Source organism: Diceros bicornis, chromosome 16 (assembly GCF_020826845.1).
Source record: "Diceros bicornis minor isolate mBicDic1 chromosome 16, mDicBic1.mat.cur, whole genome shotgun sequence".
Classification (NCBI taxonomy): Eukaryota; Metazoa; Chordata; class Mammalia; order Perissodactyla; family Rhinocerotidae; genus Diceros; species Diceros bicornis.
Window position 1 is genome coordinate 29,768,683 of NC_080755.1, and position 20,447 is coordinate 29,789,129.

General features: G+C 37.9%; 1 protein-coding gene across 3 annotated transcripts in view; it reads left to right on the forward strand.

The window, feature by feature from the left end:
• The window catches only part of GALNT1 (polypeptide N-acetylgalactosaminyltransferase 1), a 135,004-nt gene that overhangs the window by 89,955 nt on the left and 24,602 nt on the right, over nt 1-20,447 (forward strand). For all 3 annotated transcript variants that reach the window (XM_058557001.1, XM_058556997.1, XM_058556998.1), the window contains 3 exons: nt 5,956-6,122; nt 12,196-12,403; nt 18,259-18,429. In XM_058557001.1, coding sequence (XP_058412984.1) covers nt 5,956-6,122; nt 12,196-12,403; nt 18,259-18,429 — 546 coding nt within the window. The remainder of the gene's footprint in view (nt 1-5,955; nt 6,123-12,195; nt 12,404-18,258; nt 18,430-20,447) is intronic.

The window sequence follows — 20,447 nt, forward strand, 5'->3', positions numbered from 1 at the left end:
AACACAGACACAGTCACGGGAAGTGTGCAGCAGAGTGAGGAAACTAAAGCCTCAGCTTTCTAGCTATGTTGGAGCACTCAACATAAAAGATGTCAGTTCTCTCCCAATAGATGTATAGAGTTAACGCAATTCCATTCAAAACCCCAGCAAGGAATTTAAAAATTTATTTGGAAAGGCAAAGGAAATAGGATAGCTAACATAATTTTGAAAAAGAATAAAGTTGGAAGAAATACAGTACCCAATTTAAAGACTTACTAATCAAGATAGTGTGGTGTTGGCAAAAAGACAAATATATAGATTAGTGGAACAGAGTAGAAGGTTGAGAAATAGACCCACACATATATGGCTATTTGATTTTTGACAAACGTGCAAAAGCCACTTACGTAAGAGAAAATATTTCAACAAATGGTGTTGAAACAGTTATACATCCATATGCGAAAACGTGAATCTCAACCTAAAATCTCCTGTGTTACATGAAAATTAACTCAAACTGGATCATAGATCTAAATCTAAAACCTAAACGTTTATAACTTTTAGGGAAAATATTTAGGACCTGGCATTAGGCAGAGAGTCTTTAGACATGACACCGAAGCATGATTTCATAAAAGAAAAAATTGATAAATTGAACTTCATCAAATTTTAAAACTTTCACTCTGCTAAAAACACTGTTAAGGGCCAGCCCCGTGGCTTAGCGGTTAAGTGCGCGCGCTCCGCTACTGGTGGCCCGGGTTCGGATCCCGGGTGCGCACCGATGCACCGCTTCTCCAGCCATGCTGAGGCTGCGTCCCACATACAGCAACTAGAAGGATGTGCAACTATGACATACAACTGTCTACTGGGGCTTTGGGAGAAAAAATAAAATAAAAAAAATAAACAAAACACTGTTAAGAGAATGAAATGACAAACTGGGAGAAAATATTTGCAAACCATACTTCCAACAAAGGACTTGTGTCTAGAATATATAAAGAACTCTCAGACAGACAACCCAATTAAAAAAAATTGAATGCAATCAAATGTTGTCAAAAGACTTGATACTTCACCCAAGATGCTATATGGATGGCAAATGAGCACGTGGAAAAACATTAGCCATTGGGGAAATGCCAATTAAAACCATAGTGAGTTACCACTCTATGCCTGTTTAAATGGCTAAAATAAAAAATGCTGACAGTAACAAGTGCTGACAAAGATGCAGGACAGTTAAAACTCTCATACATTTCTGGCAGGAATGCAAAATGTTACAGTCCCTCTGGAAAACATTTGGCAGTTTAAAAGTTACACGTATAGAGTTACACTTACCAAGTAACCCAGCAAGCCCATTCCTGGATATTTCCCCTAGAGAAATGAAAACACGTTCATGCAAAAATCTGTACCTGAATGTTTATAGCAATCCTATTCATAATGGCTAAAAACTGGAAACAATAGGTGAAAGAATAAACAAACTGTGGTATATCAGAATGAAATACTATTCAGCAATAAAAAATAAAAAACTCATGATGCATACATCTTGAATGAATCTCAGAGACGTTATGCTGAGTGAAAGAAACTGATCTCAAAGATTATGCACCGTATAATTCCATTTACATGAAGTGTGAAAAGACAAAACTATAGTAATAGAGAACAGATGTTGGTTGCTAGGGGTTAGGTGTAGGGGGAGGGTGTGACTATAAAAGGATAGCACAAAGGAGTTCTTTGGGGAGATGGAATTTTTCTGTTTCCTGATTGTGGTGGTGGTTATATGAATCTATACATGTGTTAAAACTCATAGAACTTATTACTCCCTCCCACCCCCCAGAAAAAGGTCATTAAAAAAAAAATGACACAATACGAAGTGTTGGTGAGTATGTGGAAGAGCTAGAAATCTAACACACTGCTAGTGAATGTAAACTATTACACCCTCTTTGGAAAACCATTTCACAGTATCTACTAAAGCTGAGCCTATGTATACTTTATTGCACAGCAATACAGAAATGCATACATGTAGTCACCAAAGGACATGTCCGTGAGTGATTATCACAGCACTATTCGTAATAGCCCAGACTGGAAGGTACCCTGATGGCTATCCATAGAAGAACAGAAAATAAATTATGATATATATTCATATAATGGAAATCTGTGCAGCAATAAAAATAAACTAGTGCACATAACATGGATGATACACAAACATAATGTTGAATGAAAGAATTCAGACACAAAAGCATATGCTGTATATTAGTAGTTCTCAGAGTGTGGTCCTGGGACTTCTGGGGGTCCTTGAGATCCTTTCAGGGAGTCTGCAAGATCAGCCCTCTCTGTAAGGCTGGAATTCAGACCTCATTGGAGAAGGTCTAGATAGTGGAGAAGTTTGCTGATTACCTCTGGCCAGACCTGGTGCGCAGTACTCTCCAGAGTAGGCAGGCCTAACAAGCAGGATATAGACTTTGATGTGCATTTGGGCAGGAAGTCAGAGCCAGAACTGGCAAACAGGAACCAACCTTCTGGGGTACAGGCAGCCAACTCTGGTAAGCCAACTCCTGGGTTACCTAGGAGACTCATTGAGAGTCTGCCTGTAGGGGTGCTACTGAAACTCAGTGGGGATGAATGCTTCTGAGTGTCCACCACACACTTATTTGGCAGCCAAGCGGTAGGAAGGAGAAAAAAAAAAATGGAAGCACACTGGAACCAGGAAGGGAAGTTTCTTCCTCCTGGAGTGTACCTCCAACACCCTCTACTGGCAAAGCTTATGTATGCATCTTGCCAGCTGCAAAGGAGAAATGCTTATAGGAGCCAGTTACATTATCACAGAGCAGGCCATGAAGGGTGTATTTGGAGCTGAGAGGCAATAAATCCATAATAGGCACACTATATGACAGTGATGAATCATCTCTCTGATAGTTAATATGTGTTTGTGGATTCTTCTGCTTAAAGATTTGTTTTAGTTTATAATGTGGTAAGTATCAATAGCTATAATCCACATAAAAGCACTTTGGGATCATCAGTTTTTAAACATGTAAAGGGGTTATGAGTCAAAAAGTTTTGAGAACCACTGCTCTATGTTATTTCTCTTAAGTGAAGTTCAAAAAAAGATGCAAAACTCATCTGTAATGCTAGAAGTCCTACAGAGTGGTTACCTTCGGAAGGGGCACAAAGGAATCCTCTGGGGTGTCGATAAGTCATTTCTTCATCTGGGTGCTGACTACTTGATGCATTCACTTTATGGAAATTCATTCAGCTGTATACTTATGATTTGTCAGCTTTTTATATCAAATTTTATTTCAATAAAAATTTAAGACTCTTCCCTCTCTTCCTAACACACACCCTGTTGTTAAACCTGTATGTAACTTTTTTTAAGTATCACCACCTTACACTAGCTGGTTTTCATTCCTGAAGCTGAAAGACTCAGTTGAGACAGAGTGGAAGAAAGCTGCTTCGTAATACTGCCTGTGGCCTTCCTGTTCACCTTCAGCCCTGTGTCCCCCACCCCCAGAGGGATCCCCCACTCCCACCTCTGCAAGGACGGGTGGTCCCTCCATGGGAAAAACTTAGGTAGAATGCTGAAAGGATCTTTTGTTCTTCTGAAGTGTTTTATGGCTTTCCCAGGTAGAGGAGGGTGTATGTGTTCACCTGTTCTGAGATCAGTTATGATGATTTTTCCATATGTTCTGTTTTGCTTTGAGAGAATATTTATGAATTTGTTATGTTCTCTGAATGATTACATTTAACTTTGATTTAGGAAATTACTCTCTTTTTTGTCAGGATCCTAATATTTGCTTTGCTTTCTGATTCTTCCTATTTTGAATGGTTTCCATTTTAGTTTTCTTTATTTCTAGTGTTCTTATAGTCTTACTTCCTTTCCATAGAATTTCAGAATTTAATTCTTTAACATATCATCCAAGAAATGTCTGTCTTATCACTTTTCTGCAGAACCTGCCATCTCAGATCTTTCCATCTTCTTCCTGTCTGCTTTCTAGCCATGCATATGGCTAACAATGCTGTTTGTACACTGCACATTTTGCCTAATCATCTTCTATGTCTCACTTGATTTTGTTGTTTTTATTGTTTTGGTAAGCTGGCAGCTTTGTAGTCACCTTGGCTGTTTTCTGCTTCCAAATTCTCCTATAATAATAAGTAGGATAATTTGGGAAAAGAGATCAGATATGACTTAATACAGTTCAGTTAAATAATAATAGAAACTCTTTTTCTGAACCCCCTTTACCCATACACAGGCCATTCCTTACCTCAAAGTCCTGTTCCAGTAGCCTGTGAGTCAAGCATTCAGGATGCATTTTCCCATAAAAACATGAGTGCCTTAGCTTACTCACTTATGATGTACCTGAAGTATAGTACTAATGGTGTATACACTATTTATAACATAACAGAGTTTTGATGGGAAACTATTTTCAGAAGTATTATTTGAAATGCTAAGGACACATTATCCTTCCCATCACCTACACAACTAGTCTTTTGAGCCTCACCTCTAGCCCAGACTTGGAGGGAGGGAATTGTAGACAGGGTGGCAGGCTGTGTGGTGGCCTTCTAGTGGATCTAGGTTGAAGAAGGGAGTGGACTGTCATGTGAAAATGAGGCTATGGGTTTGGGTCAGTGGATAGATAGTGAGGTTACTGGTAATAGGAGATGGAGACCACATTGTGAAAGGGAGTCTTGGGAATGGTAAAGAAGATGGGAGGGGCTGAAATGGGATTTAATGAAGAAGGACAATGGAAGCTATTTGTGTCTCCTTTTCTCCTTGGAGAGAGGAGGGACCAGTGCTGATGGGGCCCCTATAGTGAACTCTCCTTCTGTTTCTCCTTCTTTCAACCCTTTACCTTGTCATCTTTTTTCCGCTGCATTTTCCTTTTCTTCCAGCTGCCAACCAGCAGCCCTGGGGTAGCGCTTTCAGTAAGGTTGTTATGGCAGCTTCAGCAGAGGGGTTTTGTTGGTTTTTTTCTGATTTCTTCCCTTTCTCCACTCCTACAGACAGATAATAACAGATGAGATTGGAGAGACCACAAGGTTTGAGGAGCTTGCTAGAGAGCAGGAAAAAAAGGTGAAAAGAGAAGACTGGAGCAGTGGTTACAATTTGGGGACACCTGAGAAAGAGTTATATGTGCACTCTTTAGGAGTGCGTATGTTCTAAAACACATCCCTTGATGTCTGGTTACTTACTGCCACTATTGTTCTCTAATAGTCTGTTATCTAGTAGTTTCGTCTAGCTGACAAGACTGGAAGAAGAGACCATATTGCCTGACAAAGTGCTAGAAACATACAATTAATATGTCGATTTTCGTGTGCATGTATTTTGGGTGTGTTTGGTCTTTCTGATGATTGCATTTCTAGACACAGTCTTTACTAAACAAGATGCATGTTGATAGTTCAGTTTGGAGGAAGCAGCATCAAGATTTTGGTCAGCAGAGTATGGACTGTGGGGTCCTCAGTCAGGCCCTGCGGCTCCCTCACTGTGTCTGTTCTTAGCTTCTCATCTGTGAAATACGGCTCCAAGGAGCTCAGAATTATTAGGAAGCTTAAGTGCCTTGTACACAGTAGATACTCAGTAAATATTAGTTCTTTTCCTTTGTGTAAGCTATATTTTTGTTTAGATTATTAAACCGTAGACTCTGGTGGTTCTAGTTTTTTGTCTAATTGGATTCTTGAGATACAGTCAGTTTGATTTTGATGATACAGCCTTAGTACATTCTCCATTGAAATTAATCAACAGAAAACATGCATCAGGAAGAGGTGCCTAATTTTAAGAATACAATTTATATCTTTAAAATAATTTTAATCTAAACATATAATTTTAAATAGGAACTATTTATTAAACATGCAACATTAACCAAAACTTAAATAAATAAAAAGTTACCAGGAATCCCATCACTAAAGCAAACTGTTTTTATTGTTCTATTACCCCTTCTAGTCCGGAGTCACTGATTATGCTGTCTTAACAGTCACTTTTTATAAAGGCATTTGCTTTGTCTCTAGGTGTAAAACAAAGGTGTATCCAGATAACCTTCCTACAACAAGTGTGGTGATTGTTTTCCACAATGAGGCTTGGAGCACACTTCTGCGAACTGTCCATAGTGTCATTAATCGCTCACCAAGACACATGCTAGAAGAAATTGTTCTAGTAGATGATGCCAGTGAAAGAGGTAAATTTTAAATTTTAATGCCAATAATAGCTATGCCTTTTGTTATTAATGGTTAAAAAACTAGTTGCTGTCATTATTAACCTAATAATTTTATACAGACTTCTAATTTATCTTAAAAATATTTATGGCATTTGGACTCATTCACATATGCCCAAAATTACACCCTTGTGAAACTTAAAATATTACTTTAATTAGCATTTAATCTGTGTCACAACTTAATCTAGTTTTAAAAAGAAATATTGTTATATAATATAAACGTTTATGCAGAACAGTGAAAAAACCCATATAATTTTGTTACGATTTTCTTTGTGGGAAGCTGCAGCCCTGAGTCATTGAAGAGAGTCTGGATCCTACTTAGAGCCATGAATGCAGAAATTTAGTTCTCTGTACAGTGGGAAGTATGTCTGACAGCAAAATGAAGCCTTGCTGGGCGGGCCTTAGTTCTCTAGATTCTTCTTAGGTTTTCCCATTTTCTCCATTTCTAAGTTCAGGAATGATCTATATAGCTAGATGCATAAAAGGATGAGGAAGGAACTTAAGAAAAGGTGTTATATAATATGACTCTGATCTCATAATAAGTCTCTATAGTGACTCTTGCACAAACAGTCTTCCAAGAATCTCAGAATTTTTCACAGGCTTAGAATCTTTCAAACTGTCATGAAGCACTGTTGTGGGAAAGGTATATTAATTAAAAGTACCTTGGACCAACATTATTCATTCAGAATCCTTCTTGGAGATTTCACACCACAGGGTAGCATAGAAAAGGCTCTGCTTAGTCCATCAGTAAAGAAACCTGTTAAACTCAAAGATACCAGTTATTTCCCAGGCTTTTTCTTCGTTTTCTTCAGAGCACATCTGGTTAGGATCATTGGTATCATGTGTTCCCCCCGATATTCCTATGCTCATATGAGAAAAATTTGGGAGGAACTACAGAAAATGGCTCTTCCTTCCTTCCTTGACCAGCCTTGAACTTCATGACCCATCATTTCAACTTCTTTTACTAGCAACCCTGTCTTGCCTAATCTCTCATTGCATCTGCTAAGATAGTTTAGTCAAGTATTATACCTTCTCTTTCCTGTGCCTACACTAAATATGTACATTTAACTATGATTAAGTTTAATCACTTCATTTCTTAAGTATTGGGAGTAACTTACACATCAATAACAATTTAAATCTTATTACTTTGCCAGATAGTAGAGGTACAAATGAAGAATAAGATGTAGTCCTACCTTCTTAAGCACCTTCTAGCTTACTTCCTTAATCTAATTAAGGAGACAGCTTGTAATCATAAAACATTTAAATAATAGTATAATATATAATGTAATTAATGTTGAAAAGAATGAGAGCTGTTTTAATTAAGAATACCACAGTTAAAACAAATAATTACTGTTGACAATAGAAGTATAAATCTCATGTGGATAATGGTTTGCTAGGAATTAATTAATCCCTCTTTAAGAAAATTGAAGTTCATTTAAGCAGCAGTATATACAAACATCTATCCTGCAGGTGACTTGTATTTGGTTTACTTATATATTGATATTTGCTAAATTAAGTATTCCTCAAGGAGAGAGATTTTTCCTCAGATGAAATGAATTATTTTTTTCCATTTCCTCCTTTGGTTTTTCTATTATTCTGTTGAGTGCCTGAAAAGGCTGTGAAATAGTAAGTTTTTGTAGGATGTGGTCTAATCAGAAAGACACATATGCCCGCAACTCTAAAGTGACAAAGAAAGTCATATATACCAGTAACCTTTTTCCCTTCCTCTTGTAGGCCCTTCTTAATCATTCCAGCCTGTATAAATCTATAAGAGAAGACATGTGGGCAGATGTCTGCTTCACTCCACTTGGGGCTCTGAGTCACTAAGGAGGGTCCCTGAGTTGCTGTCCCAGAGCCACCAGTTAGGGATCTGGTTCTCCGTTATCTTCCTGCCTGGAAAACCTCAGGTGTCTAGGTCACCATTTCTCATATCTGGGAACCACTAGGCGTTGTGTTTTTGTGGTTATAATTGTCGTCTTGCTATCCAGATTGAGAATTATCTAATATAATTTTCTTTGGCTCTCTTGTTTACTTGGTAACTGTTGGGCCCAGGAAGCAAATCAAGCTCTTTATTTTTACGTAACTCTTAAGTCTGCTTTTTCCTATTCATGAGACACATCCAAGGCACCATCATTTCTTGCCTAGACTGATGAAACAGACTAGTCTAATCTCCCCACATACACCCTCACCCCTTCCTATCTGTTCACCATGCTGCATGCAGAGTGAGCTTTTAAACATGCAAATCTGATTATGTCACTTCTCTGATTACAACCTTTCCTCTACGGCTGCATGACCTGGCGTCTGCCTGCATCTCTGGTCACATCTTTTTTTTTTTTTTTAATAATTTTATTTATTTATTTATTTTTCCCCCAAAGCCCCAGTAGATAGTTGTATGTCATAACTGCACGTCCTTCTAGTTGCTGTATTTGGGACACAGCCTCAGCATGGCTGGAGAAGCAGTGAGTCGGTACGCGCCCGGGATCTGAACCTGGGCCGCCAGCAGCGGAGCGCGCGCACTTAACCGCTAAGCCAGGGGGCCGGCCCTCTGGTCACATCTTGAACCATTCACTGCCCACCCCTTCCACACAGTTCAACTCAAATGTTTACTCAGAATCAAGTTCTCTTTAGAGAGGCGTGTCTTGACCTCCTAAGACCAGGTCATCGCCCTCTGAACACATCTTGGAACACTCTGTACTCCTCCACAGCTCTCATCAGAGTTTTACCTATTTACTTATCTGTTTAATGACTGTCTCCCTCCCATCCCTATTAGGCCCTACGCTTCATCAGGGCTCTTTGCTCACCATTATCTCCTCAGTGCCCACAGTGCCTCTTATATAGTAAACAGTCCAGAATTTATTTAATTAATGAATGAAAGAATAATCTACCAGTCAGTTAACCCTTACTTTTACTTCTTGTCTGTGCAAACTTCCTAGTTAGGTTGTGTAGCATTTATAGTCTCCTCATGGCCTCGGGATACTTGATTTCACAGTTAACCTGCTCAGTTGTCTACATTCATTAAAGAAGTATGAAGTAGGTGCTGTAATTATCCCTATTTTATTGATGAGAAAAATGAGGCTTAGCATAAACCAAGAGCTTGACCTCTTAACTGCTATATACATCACGTCTGTCATAACTTGACTGTTATAGGATCTATAATGGAGACAGAGTCTGGATGAATCCCTAGTTCATGTCAGAAGTTATGCAATCGTCATTCAGAACGTTATCTTAAGACTTAGAACTGATATAATATTCCTAATCTGAGGTTACTATCGTTTTTCTCATTTTACACAAAAGGAAATGGATGTCTTATTTAGTAGGGATTAGGAGTCAGATTTATGAGAAGCTGAATTCCTTGCTCTTTTTGCTCCTCTTTAGAGTCCTGACTAAGATTTCTCAGATGTTGCTGTGAGCAGTGAAATTTTTGCTGCCACTCACTCTCTGACAACCTCACTCTCCCTGATGTAGAGATGCCTGGGGATCCATTTATAGGCTAATAGCTGTAAAGATACTCTAATAAATACGATTCTCCCTTTTTTATGTGTGTGAGGAAGATTAGCCCTGAGCTAACATCCGTTGCCAATCTTCCTCAGCAAAAAGAGGAAGATTGTCCCTGAGCTAACATCTGTGCCCATCTTCCTCTACTTTATATGTGGGACATCTGCCACAGCATGGCTTGATGAGTGGTGTATGGGTCCACCCCCAGGATCCGAACCTGCGAACCTCGGGCCACCAAAGTGGAGCATGTGAACTTAACTACTACGCCCCGGGACAGCCCCCTCCCCCCTTATTTTTAGATGACATAGTAGCTTCTAACCATTAGCACATAACTCCTCATGGCTTCATTTTATAAATGAGGCTTGAATAAATAATTCCTAATCCCTCACCCAGCCCTCAGTCCATAATTCTATATCAACTGTTAGGAAAACACCTATTTCTTAGCCTTATTGCATGAAAGCCACAAAGATGTCAAACAAAGATGCCAAGAAAATGTGTGGAATAGTAACTTTTTTTGAGCTACCAGACCAGAGGATCATGCATTTTTCATTTTATTTATAAATAAGGCAGAGTATTAGAGCTCTCAGAGATGTGGGATTCGGGAATTAGATTGCTTTGATTCTTAAGAAGCACTTTAAACTGTCTAATATTTTTGGGAAAACTCACTGGGAGACACATTGTTTATGACACACCCAACCTTGACTGGTCTAAGGTACTGGAATATATCTCACACCCTACCACATGAGATTCTATCAAACTCTGGACATAAAGTAACTTTAATTTGGGTCAGATCAGGTGATTCCACAGTCCTGAATTGTTCTCTCTGCAGTTCCTTTCTGGGATTTCTTGCTCTGGAGGAAAAGATGGGCTTTGAAGCCAGGCAGACCTGGATTTGAATCTTGGATCCACCCTTTAACAAGCTGTGTCACCTTGATCAGTTTATTTAATATTCTGAGCCTTAGATTTTCGTGTCTAAAATATGTGTAATAACAACCTCATAGGGTACTTGTGAGGATTAAATGATATAAAATATGTAGAGTCTATGGGGGCCGGCCCGGTGGCACAAGCGGTTAAGTGCGCGTGCTCCGCTGCCGTGTCCCGGGGTTCGCCTGTTCGGATCCCGGGCGCACACCAACGCACTGCTTGGCAAGCCATGCTGTGGCAGCATCCCATATAAAGTGGAGGAAGATGGGCACGGATGTTAACCCAGGGCCAGTCTTCCTCAGCAAAAAAAGAGGAGGATTGGCAGATATTAGCGCAGGGCTGATCTCCTCACACGCAAAAAAAATAAAATAAAATAAACTATGTAGAGTCTAGCATTGTGCTAAATAGCCACAAAATGATAGCTACTATTGCAAAATGTTGCTTTTCTCCAGGATTAGCACTACCCTCACCTTTTTACTCGGAATCAAGTTATATCTTTCTGACCCTAAGATTGGGTTCAGAAAATCACAGTGGTGATCAGGTAGGAGTTTTACTCCAGATATTTTTCAGATACTTTTTTTTAGCCCAAATATATTAGGAAATATATTAGCAGAAATGGAAATGATTGGTATTCTGGTGTAGTGGGACACATAGGCCTTTCTCTTTCACAATTTTCATATCCCTGATTATTTCATTATTGAGTCATCCCGGTCTTAACCAGTTCAAACAGTGAAGAAGCGTTTCATTCCTATTTGTCTTTTCCTCTGCATTATATAGGAAGCCCTTTGGATTCCCGTGTTTAGTATTTAAAGAGTCCCTTAATACATACGCCCTGATCTGTCTTCCCATTACTAGAGTCCTATGTGGCAAAGCTAGTCATGGGAGTCTCAGTAGTTCCATGTCAAGTTTTTCCTTCCATCTGAACTCCCCGGGATGGCTATTGATTTCATACACCCACTTACTCTCTCCCTTTCTCTTTTCTCTTTTCCTCTTCAATTGCCCTTCTTTCTTAAAACCTTTTTTACTTAGACCTACTTGTCTGTTAAGGATCTGTGTTTGGTCTTACAGCTACAGTCCAGCATTTCTGTTCTGAGCTTGACCTCATTCCCTGCCTCCTGATAAAAGAACTACATCGTCAAAGACTGTGGTAATCAATAAGACAATTAGTTTCTGCCTTTGAAGAAATCCCACAATTTTCTAACAGTAACAGCTATTGCATATTCTGTTCCTTCACTCTATTGAGGTCTGGATTTAATGCTCTTGAATTTCTTTCTTTCTGTTCCTGATCTTTAAGCATGATTAGAAAAAGAAGAATTGAGCCTGACGGAGAATTGCTTAGAGAAATGTGGTGACATGCCTATCTGATTGAGCCTGAGCCCAAAGGCTCTCTCCTAATTCCTCATTTAATAAGGTAGAGGCAGCCCTAGTACATTCTCTCCGGAAATAAAAAGGCTTCCTGTACCAAAATGGTTTTGTGAGTCAGGGAGCCTCACTGAAAGTGCTCAGTAAATATGTGTTAAATGAACATTGCAAATCAAAATTGCTTTATACCTGGATAGCACCAGGTCACAGTTTTTTCATGGTATTTTTTGTTTGTTTTGTGTTGTTAATTTTGCAGACTTTCTGAAAAGACCTCTAGAGAGTTATGTGAAAAAATTAAAAGTACCAGTTCATGTAATTCGAATGGAACAACGTTCTGGATTGATCAGAGCTAGATTAAAAGGAGCTGCTGTGTCGAAAGGCCAGGTGATCACCTTCTTAGATGCTCACTGTGAGTGTACAGTGGGATGGCTGGAGCCTCTCTTAGCCAGGATCAAACATGACAGGTAATTTTCTGGAGTCTAAATTTGTTTTCAGTGCATTTGTCCTAAACTACATGGTTAGTTGCAAAATTCTGTATATTTAAATAAATACAAAAATAATTTCCTCTGAAGTTTCCTTTAAAATACATGAAAAGCACTCGAAGCTAACTATGAAGAAGATCACATTCTAAAGTCTGGAAGGAATGTTTGCAAACTGTCTTGTTAATGAGGATGGATTGGAAAGCATGTTGTTAGGATGTACATTATATGCTCTATTCACTAATGGGGAGCAGAACCCATGGACAATGAACTCAGGGAAGGTGGGATAAAACCCTTTATTTGTCCCTACTCTCTAAGGCTAACACTAGGGCAGGCAGGTCATCTCATCTCTGTCTACATCCTCACTGGGACTATAACTCTCAGCTTATAGCACATTGGATACACATTGCATCCTGAAATGCTTAATTGTATATGGAAAAGCACTATAATCTTAGATAATACAGGAAGAGCATTGGGAGCAGTGCACGCCCACGGTGGTAGTCTTTCATCATGCACGTTATTCAAAGAATTACCTACTGCTGGGCTCTGGCTTAGTTCTTAGATATCAGGAGAGAACGTAGCTTCAGTCTGCTAGATCTATATGAATTGAATTTCTGCTTGTCATTGCAGTTTGAGCTAGAGGCTGTCTGTGTCAGCTTAACATTAAGGTTTAGATTTTAGTAGGGTAAACTTTTACTAGTCAAATAGAGTATAGTTGAAGCCACTGTATCTATTCTGTTAGCAAATGCTGGGCCTACTTCTCTCCCCTGTAAAAGATGAATAAATAGGAAAAACCGGCATTGGGGCAATCAGAAGATATAGCGGCTTTTGGAAGGGAAACATTGCCTGAAGGAGGAATAGAATATTTCTGTAAATTGTGTTCTATAAGTAGTAGATGACTGATGCAGAGAGTATTTGCTTACGTAAAGACAACATATAACCCTTATGAAGCAGGAGCCTGAACTTGTGGAGAGAAAGCCATGTGAGGTGATAACAGACATTTGAAAGGGGAATTGGCTGAAATAACAACCACAAGAACTTCCACTTTGGGCTGTGTGGTAGATTAGGTATCCTGAATAATTTTTCCAACTGAAAAAGCTAAAATGCTAGATAAAATACAAAACACATTTTTAAACGCATCACTGAATTGGCACCAGACTAAGAAATTTTGCAGATCTCAAAATGAAGTGAGAACAAGTGAGCAGTCCAAACACAAAAGCCAGCTTTCACTTGTAGGGTTTCTGCTGAACTTAGGGGACACTGAGCTTTTTGCCTTGATAGACAAGCAGATGGGAGGACAGGAGACAAGCCCTAGGCCATGCCTAAGGTTGGAAGGTGAATAACAAACACCTGTGTAAAGCTACGATCTTGACATCTGTACCTCAGTGTAAGTGAGAATGAGAAATAAATCCCACCACACCAAAGAAAACTTGACTGTTTCAACCTTGGAATGGGGTGGAGGAGGGGAAACAAATCTTCCCTAAGAATTCATAAACAGAATATAGAAAAAGAGGGAACCAACTGGACTCTTTTTATGAGACTAGTATAACCTTGATAGGAAAACCAGAAAAGAAGAATGTAGAAAATTACTCAAAACCACTCATGAACGCTAATAAAAAATCTCACAATACCAGCAAACTGAGCAAGTGGGAGGGGAAAAAAATTTTATCTATATATATTTATGTAGTATATATAATATAATATATCATGACTAATTAATATTACAAAACCAGTTCACATAATACACTGTATTAACATATTTACACCCCATTAACATATTTCTGAAAATATATGAAAACCCTATCATTAAAATTCTGATCACTTCAGTAGATACAGAAAAAAAGTGTTCATTTATGATTAAAATGAACATCTATTTATGATTAAAAATACTTAGCAAACTATTATAGAATGGAAATTTACTAATCTGAGAAAAGATAGCTGAAAAAAAAAAACAGTCCTTAGCAAGCAAAATCATCTTAATGGAGAAATATTGAAAGATATGGAGCAAGATAAGAATGCCCTGAATTACTACTGTTAGTATTGTTAGAAGCCTTAGGTTTTGCAATAATCCAAGAAATGAATAAAGGGTATAAGGATTGGAAAGGAAAAAAAACAAGTGCTGTCAATTGCAGATAATGTGTTTTTTTAAAGAGGAAAAATAATATATACAAAAAATAGTAGAAATAATAAGAATTTAGCAACGTTGCCAAACATAAGATCACTATAGAAAAGTCAGTTGCCAACTAGACTATTGGTGGTGAACACAATGTAGTCTATTACAGAAGCTGAAATATAATAATGTACACCTGAAATTGACACAATGTTATAAACCAATATGACCTCAATAAAATAAAAGGAAAAAAAAAAAAGTCAGTTGCCTTCTCCACACCAGCAAGGGATCATTAGAAGATATAAAGTAAAAAGAAAAAGAAATTATACCATTTATAATAGCAATGGAAATCATAGGCTGTAATTGGGAATATGTTTAACAAAAGATGCATGAAATAGAAAACTGTTGAAATTTACTGGAAAATAATCCAAGTGGAGAGAAGGATAACGTTCATGGATAGAAAGTAAATATAAAAATATCAGTTCTCCCCACATTGATCTATAAATTCAATGCATTTCCAATTGAAATCTCAACAGAATTTTCTTGGAGAAACTGGCTGACTCTAACATTTATATGGAAATGCATATTTTTAAAAAAATTGCCAAAATACTGCTGAAGAAGAGGAGTCAGGTACAACTGGGCTTCCACTACCAGATATAGACTTAACTATATTAATTTTGGCAGTGACATATTGATGCAGGAATTCACAAATAGACTAGTAAAACAGAGTAGTGTCTAGAAACTACCCCGTGTTTATATGGAAACTTGATTTATGAGAGAGCAGGCACTTGATTTATGACAGAGCAGGCACAGCAGAAGGAAAAAGGACCATTAGATAAATAGTGCTGGAACAATTGGTTATCCATAAGGAAAAGAAATGAAGTTGGATACTTACTGTATATCATACCCAAAACCAATTCCATGAGGATTAAAAACAAACATGAAAAGCAAAATGTAATTCTTTTTGAAGACAATATAGGAGAATATCTTTATGCTTTTGGAGTAGGGAAAGATTTCTTAAATAAGACACCAATTGGATGGGAAGGATATCACATACTCAAAAATGTGGTTGCCGAAGGCTGTGAGTAGGACACCTTTGCTTAGAAGGGTGAGTTTTTAGGTTTATTAAAAAAAATCACAGTACCAGTAGAAAAAATTTTAAATGTGTATGATCAGACAATTTGTATGAAGAAATACAAACCTGCAGGAAAAATACCCTTTCTAATAGGTAGAAAATATAATTGTTAAAAATCCTGAGATACCATTTAACATTATTATATTGGCAAAACTGTAAGAAAATAGTATCCATAGTTGATAGCATTATAGGGAAGCTGCAGGGACAAATATATACCTATACATATAATAGTTTTGGAAAGCAGTAAAGGAAAGTGCCACAAAAAAGTTCCTTCCTTTAATTCAGTAATCTCATTCCTGGAAGTTTACTTTTAAAGCAAAAGCGAAATATTATGTATATGAACATGTTCACCCTGTATCTTAATAGCAAAAAAGTATAAGGAACACAAATGTCCAAGAGTTGTTTATTAAGAAAATTATTAGCTTGAAATTATTAAATATGTAGTCATTAAAAGTGGTATTTTTTAAAGCTGTAGAAATATTTGAGGTACTTTTACGTGTGGCAGATATGTAAACGAAAAAGGATGGAAAGTTATCAAAAAGTTATAAATAAATATGATAAATAACTATGCTAGTTTGGTAGGATATAGCAGGAAATTTTTTCACCATTGTCTTTAACATTATAGAGTATAGTTTATTTTAAAAATACTTAATATTCCATTTTATATATATACCACATCTCTATCCATTCATTCATTGATGGGCACTTAGGTTGTTTCCAAGTCTTGCCTGTTGTGAATAATACTGCAGTGAACATAGAGATGCATATATCTTTTTGAATTAGTGTTTTCGTGTTCTTTGGATAAATATTCAGAAAAGTGGAATAGCTGGATCACTTGGTAGCTCTCTTTTTAACTTTTTGAGGAATCTCCATACTGTTTTCAATAGTGCCTGCATCAGTTTACATTCCTACCTGTATGAGGGTTCCCTTTTCTCTACATCCTCTCCAACACTTGTTATTTCTTGTCCTTTTTGTGTGTGTGTGAGAGGAAGATTAGCCCTGAACTAACATCCGATGCCAATCCTCCTCTTTTATGTTAAGGAAGATTGGCCCTGGGCTAACATCCGTGCCCATCTTCCTCTACTCGATATGGGATGCCGCCACAGCATGGCTTGACAAGCAGTGCATTGGTGCGCACCCAGGATCCAAACCTGCGGACCCTAGGCCGCCAAAGCAGAGTGCTCACGCACTTAACCACTGCACCACTGGGCCAGCCCCTATTTCTTGTCCTGTTAATAACAGCCATTCTGATGGGCATGAGGTGGTATCTCATTGTGGTTTTGATTTGCCTTTCCCTAATAATCAGTGATGTTGAACATCTCTTCATGTGCCTATTGGCCATCTGTATATCTTCTTTGGAAAAATGAAAAATGTCTGTTCAGATCCTCTGCCCATTTTTTAATTGAGTCGTTTGGGTTTTTTTTCTTGAGCTGTATGAGTTCTTTGTATATTTTGGATATTAACCACTTATCAGATATATGATTTGCATTTATCTTCTCCCAATTAGGTTGTCTTTCGTTTTGTTGATGGTTTGTTTTGCCGTGCAGGAGCTTTTTAGTTTGATGTAGTTCCATTTATTCATTTTTCCTTTTGATTCCCTTGTCTGAGGAGACACATTCAAAAAGATATTGCTAAGACTGATGTCAAAGAGTGTACTGCCTATTTTTTTCTGGGAGTTTCATGGTTTCAGGTGTTACATTCAAGTCTTTAATCCATTTTGAGTTAATTTTTGTGTGTGGTGTAAGATAGTGGCTTACTTTCATTCTTTTGCATATGCTGTAAAAAAAAAGATGAAATCTTGCCATTTGCAACAACATGGATGGACCTTGAAGGTATTATGTTGAGCGAAATAAATCAGACAAAGAAAGCCAAATACCATATGAATTCACTCATATGTGGAAGATTTAACAAAAACAAGAGCAACAACAAGTAAACACATAGATACAGAGCATAGATTGGTGGCTACCAGAGGGGCAGGGAGTAAGGGGGTACGACAAGGGAGTCTCTCCTTAAGGGAGAGCAAAAGGGATAAAGGGGGACATTTGTATGGTGATGGATGGAAACTAGACTATTAATGGTGAACAGGATGTAGTCTATACAGAAGTTGAAATATAATGATCTACACCTGAAATTTATATAATGTTATAAGCCAATGTTACCTCAATAAAAATAAATAAATAATAAAAGAAATAAAAACACTTAGTATAGAATTGTTACATAGTTCAACATGGAAAATTTTAAAAGATTTTTTATTTTATTTATTTATTTTGTGTGTGTGTGTGAGGAAGATCAGCCCTGAGCTAACATCCATGCTTATCCTCCTCTTTTTGCTGAGGAATACTGGCTCTGAGCTAACATCTATTGCCAATCCTCCTCGTTTTTTTTCCCCAAAGCTCCAGTAGATAGCCGTATGTCATAGTTGCACATCCCTCCAGTTGCTATATGTGGGACGCGGCCTCAGCATGGCCGGAGAAGCGATGCATTGGTGCGCGCCCAGGATCCGAACCCGGGCCACCAGTAGCGAAGCGCACGCACTTAACCGCCAAGCCACGGGGCCGGCCCAAAAGATTTTTTAATTTGCTTTTATGATTTTAGGAGAACAGTGGTATGTCCTATTATTGATGTCATCAGTGATGATACTTTTGAGTACATGGCAGGCTCTGATATGACCTATGGTGGATTCAATTGGAAGCTCAATTTTCGCTGGTATCCCGTTCCTCAAAGAGAAATGGACAGAAGGAAAGGTGATCGGACTCTTCCTGTCAGGTAATTAAGTTGTCAGACATTTTCCCTAAAGTGTTACTGGCAGAGGATTGTGAAACTTTGGGAATTACATTGAAAGGATTATAAGTGTATTTTGTGAAACATGAAGCATTTGTGCGCCATATATGTAGTTAACATCGTTATTTTAAAGAGGGATTCTTTTCCTCTGATCAATTAATAAAATTAGAATTTTTCATTTATATAATCTGGTGCACATGAGAGATGATGGTGGCATGCATTTGTTCTTTCATTCCTATATGAAAAACATTTTGTAAATCTGTAAGTCAGATTTGTGCTTTAATTTAGTTGTTAAGGATAATATTTAAGTTACATCAAACTGTCCCTTAATTAATTGTAAGTGTCAATATGTGAAAATAATACCTAAGACTGGGTCCTTGCACCAAAATATAAGATTTTAAATTCAGACTTGTACTGTCTGAATGATAGTTACTGACTGATAAGGTTAGAAAAGCTTGTTTCAAATATAAACATAACTAGAATTGACAAAAGTATAAAAAAGTATTTCCATTAATGCATTTCTGATTTTTCTTTTGTTCTACATTTGGTCATATATAGATTTTTTTTAGAAAGGGAGAAAAAGTTCACACTATTCAGAACCTTTAAATTGAGACCTTGAGCTGTCTGAGGCATCCTAGGATTTACTCCTGTTGCATCAGCCTGCTGCTTTTGAGAGTTCTTTCAGAACCAAGTTTTTTAGCTGTCTCCTATCCTGTGCTTCTCAGATTTACTTTCCCTTGAATTCAAGTCCAGTTCTGGCAAAGGTGAAGAGAGATTTCACTAATTCTATGCTCTTACCCCTAGCCGGGCTGAGTCTTTTCCTAGTGAAAGGACTTTTCCACTCTTTTGCTGACATTTCAAATCACCATCTAACCCAAGGGTTCCTAAACATTTCGTAGATGATGGACTTCTTTGAAAAAATCTGATAAAAGCTATGAGTTTTCTCTAAGGGGGAAAAAATGCACTTGTGTAAACAGAAGATTTAGCATACAATTCTAGGAAATATAGAGATATCCCAAAACTTAGGTCAAGAAACCCCCCTGTATTAAATGATAACTCTGGGTGTTGGCCTATTTCCTTTGACTCCTAAGATATATTAGACTTTCTCATTCTTTTTCTCTTCTAAAATCAAAATAAGTCTTCACTTTTTTCTGGAAGCAACTATTTCTGTAGGAGAAGCAAATGCTGCCACCCTCACTAGGGTATGGAATGAGTACCTTTTAGGGTTACAGAGGTGGTGGTTCCTAAAATATCATCTCCGTACTGTCCTCTGTCCCTGAAACTTAATTATTTTCTCCTAGTTGGAGTCTGTTTTTCCTCCATATTCATCCTTCAAGAAAATCAAATATTTGAATGGTATTTGTTTATTTAAATCCTCCTACATTATCATTTCTTTGTTTTAATTCCACCGACTGCTGCCCACTCGGCATACCTGGGCTGTGTTTTGATGAATTGGGCTCCTCTTTTGCAGAAAATATACCACACTTGGTCAGGATGATGATCCCCTTAGGAGGGTATTGATTTTAGTCTGTACTTCATCGCTTCCTTTCCTTAAAGGTTCCTATTAGGAATAAGCAAAGGGCCACATTGTTTTCATCCTGTTTAATCTTATGTCTTGGCAGTATTTGCCACCCTTTAGCACCTGCCATGTTAGAGTTGCTAACGTGAGTCTAATTGGTTAATATATAGTCAACTGCATTTATAGTTGCTAGGAACTATGGAGTAGGTGCACGGTCAGATGGAGAGGATTACTAGAAATAGCTTCAGTTTAAGGAGTTCGAGGTCAAAGCTCAGTCATGACCCGAGAACCAAGAAAGGTACTAAAGACAGGAAGAGCCCTTGGGATGGGCAGAGAAGGATGTCCAGGCAGAAGGTGTGACAGCATGACTGGGGTGCAGGTTATGTCTGAGGACCAAATAACATAGCATAAAAACAAAGAAAGCCCCTGGGGGCCTATGAAGGTTTCTGAAGATTGTGAGAATAAGCATTTATTCTGTAGTTAT